We start from the raw sequence: 16,720 nt of genomic DNA, 5'->3' as shown, positions 1-16,720 counted from the left end.
CAAATTCTGCTTAGGTAAGTGTTGCAGTTCAGAGACCACTTCCAAATCTTTTGGGCTAACCTGGACAGAGTGTGCCGCGTCTTGCTTGTTGAGATAGAACATGGCAGCGGTACTGTTTGAGCATTAGAACTGTCTGCACTGTGAAGTGTTGCTGAAATGCTTGTAGGGCTTTGAGGACTGCTAGTAGTTCTAGTAGCTTGATGTGGCTTTTTGCTGTTTGTGTCCCCACGCCATGTGCAGTGTGATGAAGGTAATGTGCTCCCCATCCTGAGAGTGAGGTGTCTGTTGTGAGAGTGGCCTGCACTGGTGGGTTGCAAAAAAGTTTCCCTTTTAAACTATTCGCTTTTGGCCACCAGGGTAGAGCGTGCAAAACTACCACTAGATCGTCCCACTGACCGCTTACTTGAGACCATTGTTTCGCTAGCCACTCTTCCACTGGACGCATGCGGTCGTGTGTCTGGAACAAGATGAATACAGGAAGCCATCATCCCGAGCATGCGCATTGCCTTGCGCACGGTTATCTGATGACCGGTCACATAGTGAGGTACCTGGAATAGCAGGTTTCGTACTCTCTCGTTTGAGGGGAAAATCAACTCTTGTGTTTTTATAATTACTCCCAGGAATTGTTTTACTTCACTCAGGACAAGATTTTATTTTTTTCTCATTGGATTGAGATCCCCAATTTGAACAATAGATTGATCATTGTATTGGTGTTGCTTCTGCAAATGTGTAGTGTTTCCCCCGTTATGAGCCAGTCGTCGAGCTAAGGGCACACTGGGATGGATTCCCTTGGCAGGTGTGCCGCTGCCAATTCTCATACTTTTGTGAACACCTATGGCACTGATGAAATGCTGAAGCGGAGTACTTTGAATTGGTAGAGTATGTCTGAAATTTGGGAGTGCAGGTATTTTCTGTGCGCTGGCAACATTTAAATATGAAAGTATGCATCATTCATGTCCAATGTTGCCATGTAATCCCCCTCTTTTAGGAGTGGAATTACCTCTTGTAGCGTTGACATGTGAAAGCTTTGTGGTTTCACATACGTGCTGGTTGGATGTAGGTCTAGTACAGGGCACATAGTTAAGTTAGTTAGGTCTTTCTTTGGCAGAAGGAAGTACACTGATACCATTGTTTACCTGGTGAACTGGGATCAGCTCTATAGTGCCTTTTCGAAGCAGAGACTTGATTTCGTCCAATAGAATCGTCTTGTGTTGCGGTGATATCTTCTGATGTTTGATGGACGATTCTAGGGTTTTTCAAAAAATTCGAGGACTATCCAAACACCCACTTTTCGGATGTGATCCCCCTCCCATGCGTGGGTGAATTGGCAAATGCGACCTCCAACTGGAGTTGCATGGGAGGGAACCTGTACTGACATGTCATGGTTTAGAGGCAGAGGAACCTCTAGTAGTGGAGGCTCTTATCCTTCCTCTAGCCCCCTTTATCCTCTTGGATTGTCCCAGCCTGTCTCCCATTGACCATGGGTATCCTTGCCCACAAAAGGAAGAGTGTGTATTAAACACCCCTGCCCTAGCACACCCCCGATTGCATAAACAGTTTGTTGGTGATCCGACCCAATGATTTCAATGTCTCATGTTCCTCTTTTGCACTCTTTACCAAAGAGAATATTGGGTTCCATTGGCATGTTTAACAGGATAGCCTGGGTTTCTAATTTGAAGCCCAGCTGACAGCCATGCGCGCAGTTTTATAAGACACTATAATGTGTCCAGCATTATCTCTGCATCTAAGTGATACTTTAAAATGCAGCTGGCAACCGGTTTACCCTTGGAGATTGTCTTTATTTGTGATTTTAAGGGTTTGGAACCGTGTCAAGTTGTTACTGTACAGTGTCCCAGATATGACAGCTGTAACCGGCTAGCAGGGTTGTGTCGTTGGCGATGCGCGTTTGGTACGCTGCCCAAAGTTGCCACCTTTCTGCCCATTGTATATAACTTATGTTCCTAGTGTTCCTCTACGGATGCTAATGGGGTGCCTGCCCTTTTTCTTGTGGTTGTTACCACCAAGGAGTCTGGTTTTAACTGTCCTCTGATGTAGAGGGCACCAGTTGGAGCAATTCTAGGATTAACTGCCATGTTTAATGTATGTGTAAGAAGAGATGGTCGAATTAGTCTTTGCACGGATTGGAGTAAGGGAATTAACTTTGTTACCGCTTTTTTTATCTCCCAAAATGTCATCCATGAAGTCTGTATCTTGCAGGGCTTCCTGGGGATTCAAGTGTTGGGCTGCTTTAATTAGCATCTGATTATCTATTGGGGAATCAGCAATTGGCCGATCTTTGTCTTCTGGAGAATATATATTCTAAAATTGGTCTTGGGTGTATTCGTTGTCCTGTGAGTACTGATCACCCTGATGTGCGGGGTCAAAGGAAGTACTTTGTTTTGATGCATCTAACCTTTGTACTTTACCAGGGGATACGCCACTACCGTGTGAGAGTATACATTCTTCTGGGTGTCTTATCCATGCAATCTACAAAGCATGAAGTGCATTTCAGGACCTTCTCAAATCTTTCTGTAGTGCACTAAGTGGATCTTGGATATGGTATGACCCTGAGGGAGAGGCTACTGGGTGGGAGGCATGTTTCTCATGATGTACAGTCTCTGTTAGAGTAGTTTTGGAGGATGTGTAATGTTTCTTCTGTGACGTGGCAACTATGGCACTTGAAATATTTAAAGATTTGGATGGTCTAGTTTTAAGAAGAATTTGCGGGATGTTTTTTTAACCTTGGTTGCTGCATTTTCCACGTGCTGGAACTTTGCGTCGAGATTCTCTGTTTCGGCGTCTGTTCCTTGGCGTACGAAAGGTGTGACTTTTTAGGAGCTGTCAGTAATGGGCTTACTCAGCGTCTGTTTGGGAATTAGGTCTTGCAGTGATCGCACTGCGAGGACCCATGAGGACAATGAACGCTTTCGATACTGCGTGGACATGTTTGTCCGACGACGTGGTCCGCGTACTACTTTGGGTTGTGTGCCTAGCAGGATGATGGCTATGGGTGCTTTTGTCACTGGCTGACCTGAGGGAGGGTCTAGCACACGGGAACCCTGAAAGTCTTCGGCGCCACCATGTACACCGAAGCTGCCTTCGTTTTACTCTTCGGCGCCTGCTACGTTGTTGGACGCTTCGGCCTGCAGGGTGTGGACGGCCCAACGCTTAGTGCAGTGATATTTTAATGTTTTAGGTTTGAAAAGTTTGCAAGACTTGCAGTGTCTTTCTGCGTGGTCTTGAGGAAGACTATGATTGCACACAGTGCATGTCCTTCCAGGGGTAGTTGCGGTTGCTGGAGGGAACATTTTTTCCATGTTTAATGAGAAAGGCAGCTCAAGTAATGGAAAGTGATGGAAAAAGTAACAGGCATTCTCTGAGTATAAGAGTAAATGACCTCCCCGAACTCCCCCTACTGTACTGCGACAGGCCAGAGCCTGTTGAGAGCCTGGTGTAGGCCAAAGTGAATGTTCGCCAAGCATCGAGGATCTCGCATCAAATATGGGAACCAGAGCCGTCCTTTCGAATATCGCCGAAGGTTGGTTGAAGAAGCGATGGGTGAGCAAATATTGGGACGGCTATTATAAATTGTATAACTTTATTATAATAATGGCATTAACAATCTCTGCAACACGTGACCGACTATGATGGCAGAAACACCATTTTGAGGGACCATGACGCACAAAAGGACCATGGGTACAATAGACATCACACAGGGATAGTATTACAAACATACCCAGTCGACATCCCTTTCCGAATAAGTCATGTAATACTCTGCGACTACCACTAGATGTCAGCCTATGCATAGCATGTGAGTAAGGCGATCCACAAGCCTCTGAGGAAGAATATTATATATGACAATGCATTACTTACCGTAAAAGCATTTCTGATGGTTGTATCTGCTTAGATTCACATGCTGTGCACACACACCTCAGTATTTTATAATGGGGGTTGCCTCTCCCCCTCCTCAAATCCTTCTCTCCCCTTGTCTTGCCCGCGCATATGCCCTCCCCCATCTGTCTCAAACAATCCATGCACCAGGCAGAATACTCCTTGCCAGTGCATGGCCATCAGTATAATGATTTACAAAAAGGTACCAAAAAGGTTGCTTACTTGCCACATTTTGTACATTCTTCCACAAACATGTTTCCGTGGAGCTCAGACAGTCGGTCCCTGGCAGAAGAGAGTGAGAAAACACTATTAAACACAAGTTACCTGCAATACATTTTCACAGTATTCATTACAATAGTGATGGGATCTTTGAACGTCTGGTGCTTTTTTCCAAAAGTGCATTAGGCATATTTTCACAAAAGGTAATAGATTTATGGTTTGTCTCTGTAGGCAGCGAAGGTTCTTAAGCTTCTGAAGGTTACCACGAAGTGCAGTGTGGCACTTTTAAGGGATTCTCAGCTACAATGTGTGGATGGCTCTGTAGTCTGAATGAATGTCATGGGAAGAAAGTTGCTAAATATAGAAGTGTAACCACCTTTGCCACTGAAATGTGCAACATGTCATCTATTTTTCCAACCCCATGACTATGTAACCCTTGAGTCATATGGGCTCATTTTTTCAGTACTGACTAACGTGGGGTAATCTTAGTATTTCTTTAGTAGAATATATATGAATGCTTCATACACAAAGTGATGTTAGATCACTTTTAAAAGCACAGACATTACCAGCAGTGCATTTTTCTGGTGCTAGCGCAAGCACTACACACAGCATATTCAAGGAGACTACAAAAACTTGGATACATGGAAACAAATCATTTTCTAGAGCCTCAACATAGAAAATACAGTTAGGTATTGCAGAGGGGTTGTGGTAAAGAATTTCAAAGTGTCAAGGACAGAATTTATGGACTCTTGACAACATTTCAGAGAGTGTAAGAGAATGCTTTTCTTTGCAAAATTTCAGAGAGTGTAAGAGAATGTGAGAGAGTGTTTTTCTTTGAATTTTATTAGGCTTGCAGGAGTTCGACCTGGCCCGATAAACCATGCGGAGGAGTTGAGATATTCTTAATAAAAGCAATTACTTGTTGAGCCGCAAAGGGACATGGTATTTTTGCACACAAGAGCTCTGTAGCTGAATTTCACATGCAATGCAGTCTATGCACTAGATATATCTATAGTCCTAGGTATGTGCTGCTCGTGAAAACTAAAACAGGAGGTAATGATAATACTGAGGTAGCCGAGGATAGATGAGCTCTAAACATATTAAATAGATAAAGCTGAACATAGACAACTGGCTAACATTTGCAGAAAGAGTTGCTCATAAAACAGGAAGTGGATTTGAACTCTAAAGCAGCACTTGATCCCAAGAGGCAATCTAAACCCTGCTTAAACCTATGAGGCACTGAAGATCGACAAAATACTATTTCAACTGGCATCCAACCAAACTGTGGCGGGACATCTGGCATTGACTATTAGGAAAAAAACAGAGTTTTCTGGGACAGAGACAACTAGAAGTACCTGGGAGTGCCTGCAGGCAGACACAACGGGCCCAGAGTTGGGGAAGGTGTACTGGGTTTAAAGTCATAATATGATAAAACCATTACTTTTTTAGGCAACTCTAGGTCAATGGACTAGTGGGAGTGAAAGTGAAACACAAGTCTTTAAGCTGGAGAGAGAGACTAAGTCTTTTGTGATGCTGCAAACTTGATACCAGGAATATGAAAGCTTAACATTCCGCTCGATAATCAAAGTACCCTGAGGTTAAGAGAAATGAGAGTTGACCAGTTACAATAGACATTTATAAAAATAAAAAGGCAATTAAACTAAACATTTTTGATTTTTCTTGTTAAATGATACCACTGTGTACCATTGGCCAACACGAGTACGTATTGCTATGAGAAGAGCCCCAGAACATGGTATATATTTTAGCCATGCTTGGGGTTCAGCAATATCTCAAGCCGTGTAGTCTTTAGACAGGATGGCATGTACATAGTAAAATGCATTGAAATGTATTTATGCAGTGAGTATGCAACAGTAATGAACAGATGTTCCTGTTCTTTTGAAGGTCTGGGCTTCGAGCCAGGCTAATCAATTGTTTTGGAAGAAACGGGTACACTGCACTGACATTGTTTCTGAGCTGCACTCCAATGGTCTGGGATGTTTTTCAAGTATTTTTTGTTTTGGTAAATGGTACCTACTGTCCTCCTTAACAACAATCAAGTCCTAAACGACTACAATGGACTGCAAGGCTTCCAGGCCAGGCTGGATGAGGGGAAGATTGTGGACTGATGGGATTTGAGATATTTTGGCTTTGTGCCTTGGGTAAACAACAGTCCTGATGCCATAAAAGGCTGACTTCTGAAGGGGAAGTCAGTGCTGTATGGGACACACCTGGAGGCAGATCTGAAGGACCCAGGAGATGAGCAAGCAGGAACTACTTTCTCCAGGATAGCCGATGGAGAGGAGAAGTGGGGCGGGGTCAACCCTTCTTTTTTCTGCTTGGATTTTGAACCATCCGAAATCCAGTAATTATAACAAATAAAAAAACTGAATATAAAATGAAAACATTTCAAACAATAACATATTGAATTAAAATACATATATAGAAATATTTGGGGGTGGGGTGGGGTTAGGGGTTAAAACAGGTGGTGAGGGAGTTGGGGTAGGTTTAAAAGCATGGGGAAATGGAGTGGGACCCCCAAATAAGAGAACTAGATCATTTTTCGTTATTAAAGTATCGTTGTAAATTCATTCTCTTGTCATTTCATTCGTTAAAATCATATAAAACCTCTGAAATGGAATTTTTGGGCTCCAGAGACTCAAAAGACTTCTTTTTGAGATAACTACCATTTTTTTTACTAAGCTGCACAGGGAAGCAATCTTACCTATGGTAACCAGCTTACCACCCATGAACAATATTGTATTCATTATTTGTACCATGGTCAATTCCAATTGACACTAAATCTTTTAGAGGCATTTTAACTTTTTTCGCTACTTATTGCTAAGAGACTATGGTGATTTTGATGGGCGTTTTTTCCGATTAGATTTGATATTGTTGGGAGTTTTCTTGGATTTTGCAGCCACAAACCTTCCTCCAGGCTTCGGCTCTCTTCTCCCTACCCTCGGAGTACAGTATGGAGTAGGACAGCGTGTTGAACTCATTTTTAATATCATATAGGGAAAGAGGAGAGGTATTGAGAAGGCAGTTCATTTCAGGAGGTTGTGTAATGAGAGTTCATGTGGTAGTCGGTTACTTTTGGAGTAGCTATAATGCTTCTGCGATGTCCGACTGGTCTTGAGTAGAGGCAAAGAAAATGATAGCTGCATATTCATTTACAACCTTTATGCATATTGTGTGTGTTATGTGTAGTTACAATAATAGTGGCAATGTTTTTCTATTACTTATTTCACACTGGGGGTAGGAAATATATCTTACTTAGATGGACTGCTGGGAACACTAATGTGTCACTTGGATGGAAGGTTGGGGGTAGGAAATGTTATTGCTACTAACTAACCATAATAAAGACTCACCCTTCTGCATACGCGCCCTCATACTCTGAACTAAACTCAACCATACCGCTACCACACTACAAACAGCACAGACTTCACAACACCCAACATAAAACTAAATCACACTCAAGCAGACCTAAACACCACATGATGGCTACTTACCAAAAACGCCCCAATGCTCAGTAACCAGTTTCTCCAAACTGAAACTGCCAATATTTGTCCTCTCAATCCGATTCCACTTGGTCGGTTATCCCCAACTTCTCTGATCAAGATGTCCTTATGGCCATTCATCGGCTTAAAATCAGCCTCGTCTGCTGACTGCATTCCTCTTGCTCTTCTCAAGGAAATCTCTGGTGATATTATTTCACTGATTACAACAGCAGTGAATGTCTCTTTTTGTGATGGATGCATTCCTATTGTCTCGAAACATGAACTTGTGATTCCCCTACTTAAGAAGTCCTCTTTAGATCCCACTGTGCTCACTCATTTTTGCCCCATCTCACTTCTTCCCTTTCTCATTAACTTGTTGGAATCTCATGTGTCCCCTCTGCTTTCTTCTTTCCTGGAATCCTCTGGATTCTTTGACTCCTTTCAGTCGGGCTTTCGGCCTGGGATGGGCACTGAGTCAGTCCTTACTTCTGTGCTGAATGATTTTGCTCACATGGTCGATCAGCGCGGTGTCGGCGCAATGATATTGTTAGATCGATCTGCTGCGTTCGACACCGTTGATCATCCCACCCTGATCTCCTGGTTATCGGCGGCTGGCCTGTCTTTCTGGCATGGTTCTCTGCCTTCCTGGCCGATCACTCCCAATCTGTCTCTCTTCCCCCTTTCCATTCAAAGACGGTTTTGCTATCACTGACACTATTTAATATTTACATTAGGCCACTTCTCTGCCTCATTCAGTGCCATGGTTTCTGGAGTTACTCCTATGCCGATGACACGCATATCTTGGCTCGTCTTGATCTCATCCGGCCAGATACAGCGGCGTGGCTTAGGCGTTGCCTGGAGGACCCGAGTGCCTGGATGGCAGCAAACTGGCTGAAACTCAAATGGTGACAAACTGAGGTTCTTGTTGTCAGTACCTCCACCCCTCGTTCTTTTTGGATGGCCGATTTTCGGCCCACTTCTCTGGGTCCCTTTCCTATACCTGCTCTTTCGGTAAAGAACCTGTGTGTAAAAATGGCCTCATCTCTTTTCATGGATGACCGGGTTGCTTCTGACTGCAGAGTCGGCGACTTCAAACTGAAAATCTTGCGGAAGGTTCTCCCCTTCATCCCGGCTCAACTTCAAGACCTGGTTGTGGCAGCTCTCGTACTTAGTGCAGTTGATTATTTAGGCCTCGTCTCATCTAGATAGAAATATGAATGTGCCACACTTAGATGTCATCTTTAACTTTAGCCTGCGTCGCAACTTCCACACCCCTTTCCCCTCCCGCCCCCCTTTTGAGTAAATTGTTCTATATACTGTACCACTGGTTTGTTTCAAGTTTGTAAATATGTTTCTTTCTTTATGTACAGTTATTATGTAAAGCGCTTTGGAGTAAAGCGCTATATAAACTCAACATAACATAACTAGATGGAAATATGAATGTTATCATGTGCCACACTTAAATGTCATCCTTAACTTTAGCTTCTGTTGCATCTAGACAGGATTATGAATGTTAGCATGTGCTACACTTAAATGAAATTGAGTGATGACCAGTGCCACACTTGGATGGAATTGTGAATGATAGCAAGCAACACACCTAAACACAATTGCAAGAACAGCAATGCCAACTAACCAATCCACTAACTGCAGCCCTCTGCATACACCTCTCAAACTCTAACCAAACAACCACAAGCCAAAACAGAGCAATCCACACAAACTTCACTACACTGCAACAACAAAACAAACCACACAGACTTGCACAACAGCACACGACTACCGAATGTAAAACACCCCAAGCCCAGCCAACGAACCCACCGGCTGAGGCTGCCAACAGCACATCACTGCTCTCTTGCACGTTTCCAGCTCATTTCCACGAACTAATCCCCCCTCCCCCTTCTCCCTTTTCCTGAGCCGCCAGAGCGCCAGGGGACCACTCCAGTGGCGATAGTGCGCGGTACAAATATCCTTTAACATTAAAACTCACTTTACTTTGGTCAACCTTGGTATCTTACAAACCTTCTCCAGAATGCTGCTGCCAGGTTTGTGTATCACGCTCTGCCAGGTGCGCATAAGTCCCTCTTACTTCTACAGCTTCACTGGCTTTCAGTTGAGAAGCGTGTTCTTTTCAAATCTCTATGCATTGTCCATCGTGCCTTCTATAAAGTGGGAGTGGAATACCTTCAGGCCAAGTTCACCCCCTATGTTCCATCTCACCCCCTTTGTTCCCAGTCTGCTCTTTTGGTCCAAGTTCCCCGATTCAGACTTCTCATGTGGGCGGCCAAGCTTTTTCAGTTGTCGCAGCCAAGGCTTGGAAGGTTCTCCTTCATTCTTTGCCGGATATCTCTTTTCATCTGCTCTTCCGCCGCCCTCTCAAAACCTTCCTGTTCTAGTGTCTCCATCAGTTGTTCTCTGCCGGTCTAGGGCCATGATACCTTCAGCCAAACGTGCACTCTATAAGTATCCATAACATAAAGCATCAAAGCGATCTAGCTCTTCTCCCTCTCAATCCCACTAAGAAACCCCCCACCCCCTCCCATTGCAGATCTGCCTGAATGCCAAGAGACCATGCAAGTGGCGGCAGGGCATGGTAGAATCATCTTTAACATAACAAAAAAAGGAATTCGACTACACAGAAGAGTGTGAGAGCATGGAGTGTTCATTATTGAGAATCAAGTCAGAAGCATTTCTACGTAAGTATTAAGCGTGGGGCATCTATTTGAACTACTGTATATTGCGATACAGTATATGGTGCATGTTTTGATAAGGAATGGGTTAGTAGAGGGTTTGAACAGTGGACACTCACAATACATGACATTAGTAAATCAGTCCTGTGTCGATGGATGTAGGTGGCTACCCACTACAGGGGTTTGTTGCCTACTCTCCCTTGTGATGCATACTGATAGCTATATGCTTTTCTCTACTTCAATTCCTACCACAGATCCTATTGGGTGAGGGGGTCTAGCACACTCCCCCTGGGGTGTCAGGTCCCAGCTCATTGTTCCTGCATGAGCAGATAACCCTCCAGACCCCCTAGACCTGTTCACCTAAGAATACTTAAATTAAAATTGCTGAGCAGGAAAACCCGAGAGAACTACGGCTTGACTGACCTACAATGAAACTCACACAATCATTAATACTTCATTAATACTTCATGCTAAACTGTCTCACTGACTGACTATATTGTATACCCGCTCTTGGATAATCCCATGTACCTGTGGCCTTTGCTTATTTGCTGAAAGGCTTAATAAACAACTTGTGCTGGAGATTGCCCTCTGCTGCTCTTCAAAATTACTCTTGAATTAAAGAAATCTTTAGTTTGGCTTTTGTGTCACCTTTGTTATTCTTGCCTTGCTGTATTTATTTTAAAATCTTGAACGCCCTCTGTGTCAACTTTTATGGCCAATGAACGTTTTCTTCTCTTCTTAAAGATATATAAAAAATGAACTATCAAAAATTAAACACAACGGAGGGTAACTAGCACCATTGTGCTTCACATTCTGACAGTCACTCATAGAAATAAGCGCTGTGTATTTTAGCATGGAATGCCAATCAAGAAACTCTACGTTGCCGCTTCTCGGATCAACTCCAAACAGTTATTTTTTACTCTCAGAGTTGGCTTCCAGAATTGTGTGGCGCGTGCGCACTTTGGATAGTCCTTTTCTTGGAAAGGCCTTTGGAAGAGGGGAACTGCGCAGAACGGGACCTGTGATCGCACTGCCAGCTTCACAGGCGCATGAATGAATAAATAAATATTGACCTCCTCACGCGCCAAAGTTAATAAAGTTATTGCAGCTGTACCTTGAGCAAATTGGGGAGTAGAAAAGGATCAGTGAGGTAGATGCAATAGGAATCACGTCAATCATTGAGAAACCCACCATGAATTAGGTGGGCGTGGAGGTTCTAGTACACCATGAAAGAGAATGCCTTCTCTGAAAGCCTGGAGGTGATCCAGATAAGGGCATCAGCGTGAATGCCAATAAGAGGGCAGCATGGGAGAAGGGTGTTTAACTGTGTGGAAGGCAGCAGAGAGATGGAGTGAGAAATGAAATGTGGGGGTGAGAAAGAAGTTGTGGACATGAGCGAATGATAATTCTGTGGTGGAATAATGACATCAAGTAGAATGTATCCCTCACTGTGCAAGGGAGAAGAGTCTTTACAAGCCATGCCATGACATATTAACTTGCAGTCTCCTGGCATGGACCAGATTAAGCCCAGTAATAAGTGAAGCATTTAATGGCACCAGCTAGGCTCCACCACAGGAAGAAGAGTGGCACATAAATTATGCAGAGGTTCACTATGCAAAAAAGGACCATCTAAAAAGGGGTCTGAATCTGCTGCAGAATTTATTTATTTTTTTACAAGCATTTAATAGGGTGTGTTGGGCTAATGTATATAAGGAATATAGAGGTCTTATATGATTTATGTTCTGCCAAAGAAAGTAAAATCTAAAAAAGGTATCCGTCGATTGCTGCTTTTGTAAAACAAAAATCAATTTAAAAAAATGAATCAAGACATCTAATGGTATTTGTTAAGGGCATGCAAAATTACAAACTGAAACATTTAATTTGGTGCGTCATAGGCCCTGCTACTGGAGTTATTGCAGGTTCTCCCAGGAGAAGGCAGGCTGGGTCACATGAAGAGCGCCGTCACTTCAGGTTACAAATTCTGCCACGGAATAAAGAGGTTAATGGATGGCATTGGAGATGTCTGGAGCTTGGGCTATGAAGAAGCATGCAGCGAGGTCAGCTCTGCGATTGAAGATGCATTTACTATTCACATGCACGGCAGGCTCTCCTCATGGGAGAATGCCAACCCATCTGCTGAAAATTAAAATAGGTATTCATAGCTGAAGAATCCTGGTAACTATAGAGTGGAGATAGATCTGTTGCTCAGGAAGTTCACCAATCTAACGTCAAAAAAGCCCATATGCTGAGGAAGCATACTTTGTCCCAGGGGAATATGCGGTCACAGAAAGAGCAAACCCACAACCCCACCCCATCACCTGCTATTAGGACAAAGTCTAGACTATTCTCTTCAGACATCATCCACACATCACTAGCAGCTATTTTCACTTGAGATTGTTTTTGGTTTTCTTCTGCTCCTGTGCCAAACAGATAATGAAAGACAGCCTTGTTTGGAATGGAGTGCTCTACAGAAAGTGGGACAATGTTCAAGCCATTTCCCCACTGAGCACAGAAGCAGGCTCAAAGATATTCAAGCAGCAGGTTATGTAACCTCTGTCCGGAATCAAGAAGATACAGTAACCCAGCAGCGTGCAGGCCATTGCTGCCTGTGGACAGCAATTTGACAGGCTATCAATGAACCACGGTGTAGCTTCATGAATTAGTCAGTATAAAATGTTCCAGCTTTAGAAAAAAGTCACTATGTCACCCCTCACCCAAGGTCTACGACTAAGGTTGCCCATCAAGCTACCCGACAAGAGTTAATTTAAGCAGTTTGTCACGTGTAACATCTCCAGCAATGAGATTGTGTTGTGTCTTGTCTGTCCCTGCACCCTGCCATATTTGCATGGAATGCTAGGAGTGACTGACATGGAATGCTGTGTGTGAGAATGTTATGTTCTGAATGGTTCTGTGAATGTGCAGTTGAGAAGATGAGTTGACAGAGGGGATGCCAGTGGATATCTGTCTCCAAGTAACTTACCTGATGTAGCCTAAATGTATTTCTGTACCACGTACCCAGAGCTGGTAAAGAGGTTTCCTGTTCCTACATTGGTGTCAGTGTCATGCTCGGCTATGAACCCAACTTAACATGCGTCATATCATTGCCTGTGTTGAAGTGCACAAAGGATTTCAATCCATATTACACGTGGAGGTTTACTAAGCCTAGATTGAGGGTAGAGAAGCATTATGTGGCCATAGCAGAGAGCACGGGATCCAAGCAATTTAAGAGTGTTATTAGAAAGAGGGGCTGGTTTTACAGGAATAAAGAGTCTACTACCGGGCACAAGAAGTATAAGAAAATGACCGCATGAGTTAGCTTAAATTAGTGGTACAGGGTTGCAGAACTAAAGAATGCCTGCAGGACAGGACACCTCCTGTGCCGCATTCAGAAACACAATTACCAGCTCTATCAATGGAAAAGAAAGTTTGCACTACATTTTGGCGAGGAGATTCTTCCTCAAGCATAGAATACCCATAAGGAGGAAATGTGGACTAGCGTCTAAGGAAAGGCGTTGCAAGTTCTACAGGTTAATACAAGAAAACACATTTTCTCCATAAATATAAGTCAGTTTTGTGTAATGTATATTACAGGCAGATGGGGAGCAGGTGCAAATGGATCTAGGTCACCTGGCCTAAGCACCAGCCACCTTCTTAGCCCTGCCTCTTCCTTCCTGCTCTGAACCCTTAGATCAAGGCCGTCTCTCGCACGGGTGTCTGAAGTCAAGGGCAGACAAAAAAAAAGGGCAATTCCTGTTCAGACCAGGAGGACCCAGGGCCCGACTCTCTGCTCAGACAGCAGGTAAGCATGCACCAACATGTGTTTACTCCCTCTGTCCCCACAGAGCATCCCCTCCCCCTGTGATGTTCCCTTGTGCATCCCCCTTCTCGCACACCGGTGTTGCCTGTTTTGCTTGATTCTTCTACCCTGCCTTCACCCTCCCACCCCCTCCAGCCTACTTCTGCAGGAGTCTGTCCTGATGCATTCTGGTTTCACCTTTACTGTCTTGTGGGCAATGCTGGATTTGACTATTATAGACTTCATTGATTCATGGTGTGTCACCCTTTCTCAACTCTCATACTGGACATCCTTTTCATCTTGTACCCATGGTGGCCCTGAATCTTGCTGTTCCCATCTTCATCTTGTATCCTGGCTTGCAACATTATGTGTTACTACTGACTTCTACAATTGTAGTCGCTCTCCCCTCTTGCTTCTCCACTCTTTTTCACTTCTTTTCTCTCCTCCTCCCCTCATCCCGTTACTTTCTTCTATGCACTTACTCTATCAGAATTGTCCCTGGACCTAGTATGATAGCAACCTCGTCTGTCTCCTCCCACTCCCCTTACTTGTTTCCCCCACCCTCCAGCACTATCTGAAATGTCATCAGTCCTAGTACGGTAGTCGCCTGTCTGTTTCCATTCCGTTCCCACTCTCCCCCTCCCTTCCATATCTATGTCTTAGCTCTTGCACTATGCCCAGATTTTCCATTATACCCTGTAAGCACTATTCCTACTTCTCCCTCTTCAGGGGTCTTCTGTATTAAGTTATCCTCCCTTTGCTGTTAGCACTTTCTGGGTCCCCGTTTGTTCAGCAGGTATGTGGGTTTCGCTACATTCCAGGTGGTGTTTCTCGTCCTAGTTATTTTCACATCCTTACTGTTCATGGCCTGTAAGCATGTCATTGTATTTTCTCTTGTTGCTTCCCTTGACTTGAAGTGCTTTGAAACACATTGTGTATAGCAGCTTTATAAATAAACCATCATATCATACCATATATGTAAAAACTGTCTAGTAAATAGTTAAAACAATGTTTTGAGTAGAAACATTACCAGCGATAACAGTGAACTCTACCAGATACATAAAAACAAACATTCTTCTAGGCATAATGAAAAATCCAAGCAAGAGAACGTTTTTAACCATTTCCACAGAAATCCAAGTCTAAATTGTAAGTAATAATGTTTCAATCTCGCTAATTTCTGAAAATAGCACACAGCCTAATGTGTTGGGTGATGGTATTCTATACAAGACTGCCCATCAGGCTCTGGTTTATAGCCCATCCACACTTTGCGAAGTCCATGCTCCTATATTTTAACTTCTTTACAGGACTGCTAAGAACAAACAGGGAGATCCTATTCTAACAGGTTAGCCAAATACCAAGGGGTAGCACGATTAATGGCCTTCCATATGAACAAAAAAACTGGAAATGTAACCCCAAATATTAGGTCAGTAGAAATCGTTACTAGCATGGCATGTTAGCATACCATACGCTTCCATGGGCAGCAATTGACTTGGACCCATGAGGCTTCAGCCCAAACAATATTTTAATTGTTAGGATGCAATAGGTTGGAATGAAAGGAGACTAGGCAGGGTAATGTCAGAGTGATGACAGGCACTTAAGCTATGCTTACAGCCAGAGCTTTTTCTCAATCCATCTTCCAGGAACCCCATATAGAAGGTTTCTGGTGAAGAATTGGATCGCACCAATTTCCCCATCAAACGATTTTTGTTTCTGTTTGGTCTCGAAAGGACACTCTCATAACACTACTGTATGTACATCACTTCACATTAAAAATACTGTTTCCGTGTCAAAAGTTCTTACTAAAAAAACAAAAAAAAACAAAAAAAAAAAAACTAAAAAAAAAAAACTTCTGCGGTTTCCATTCATACCTACCACAAGTGTTAGTCCTTTTAATGGAAAGCGCTATAGTTTGTGATTTGGTAATCGAGGTCTGTCAGAGTATGCTCAAGGAGCACTTGGTTTGGGTGCTAAAGTGTTGAACAGTGCCAGGCAGCAGGCTGTAGGAAGGAGTCGTGTGTGCTTTACCCTGAAATGCCTCTGCCTGGAAAAAGAGCCATCAGTGCAAAGGATTACAAATTCTATTTCAGCGAGTCATTTTTAAAGGTCGGCATGATTCATTAGAGTAGCCCCTGCAGAGTGTAATCAGGAACATTTCAATAAAAGGCACCTTTTCTAAGTAAAGCAATTCTGCCGTTTGGGTGACCTTGACTGGATTTTTGTGTTGGGAGGCGGTGGGGGAGGGGAGCGACAATCGCTTGCTTGACTCATTTTTTTTTGGGAACACCAGTAAGTCCTTCAGGCCATCAGTGCAGGGTAGTCTTACTCCTATTTACGTCTATGGTATTGCACTACTACTGGATTTTGAATTCAGTGGTCTTCAAATTGGGGGCTGCTTAAGTATAAGCAGTAAAACATCTGTTTTTATTTTAAAGAGCCTAGGGGTAGGGATTACTCGGGGGAGAGGGGGTTGGGGGTGAGGAGCTTGGTATGAAAATGTTTGAATACTACAGTTGTAGATAATAGTGCAGCAAAGGGACCTTGTTTCACCTTTCTTTTATTCTATGGCTATTTTCTCATTCTGTGAAGCCCAGGCAAGCTGCTGGCAGTTGTACCTTGTTTTTACACTTTTTGGG

General features: G+C 43.5%; 1 protein-coding gene across 2 annotated transcripts in view; it reads right to left on the bottom strand.

The window, feature by feature from the left end:
* Positions 1 to 16,720, bottom strand: part of SIRT6 (sirtuin 6) — a 210,002-nt gene that overhangs the window by 63,822 nt on the left and 129,460 nt on the right. For both annotated transcript variants that reach the window (XM_069649386.1, XM_069649387.1), the window contains exon 4: positions 4,114 to 4,173. In XM_069649386.1, coding sequence (XP_069505487.1) covers positions 4,114 to 4,173 — 60 coding nt within the window. The remainder of the gene's footprint in view (positions 1 to 4,113; positions 4,174 to 16,720) is intronic.

This window comes from Ambystoma mexicanum, chromosome 1p (genome assembly GCF_040938575.1).
Source record: "Ambystoma mexicanum isolate Mex_15411 chromosome 1p, UKY_AmexF1_1, whole genome shotgun sequence".
NCBI lineage: Eukaryota > Metazoa > Chordata > Amphibia > Caudata > Ambystomatidae > Ambystoma > Ambystoma mexicanum.
This window is presented reverse-complemented; position numbering and strand designations above follow the sequence as displayed.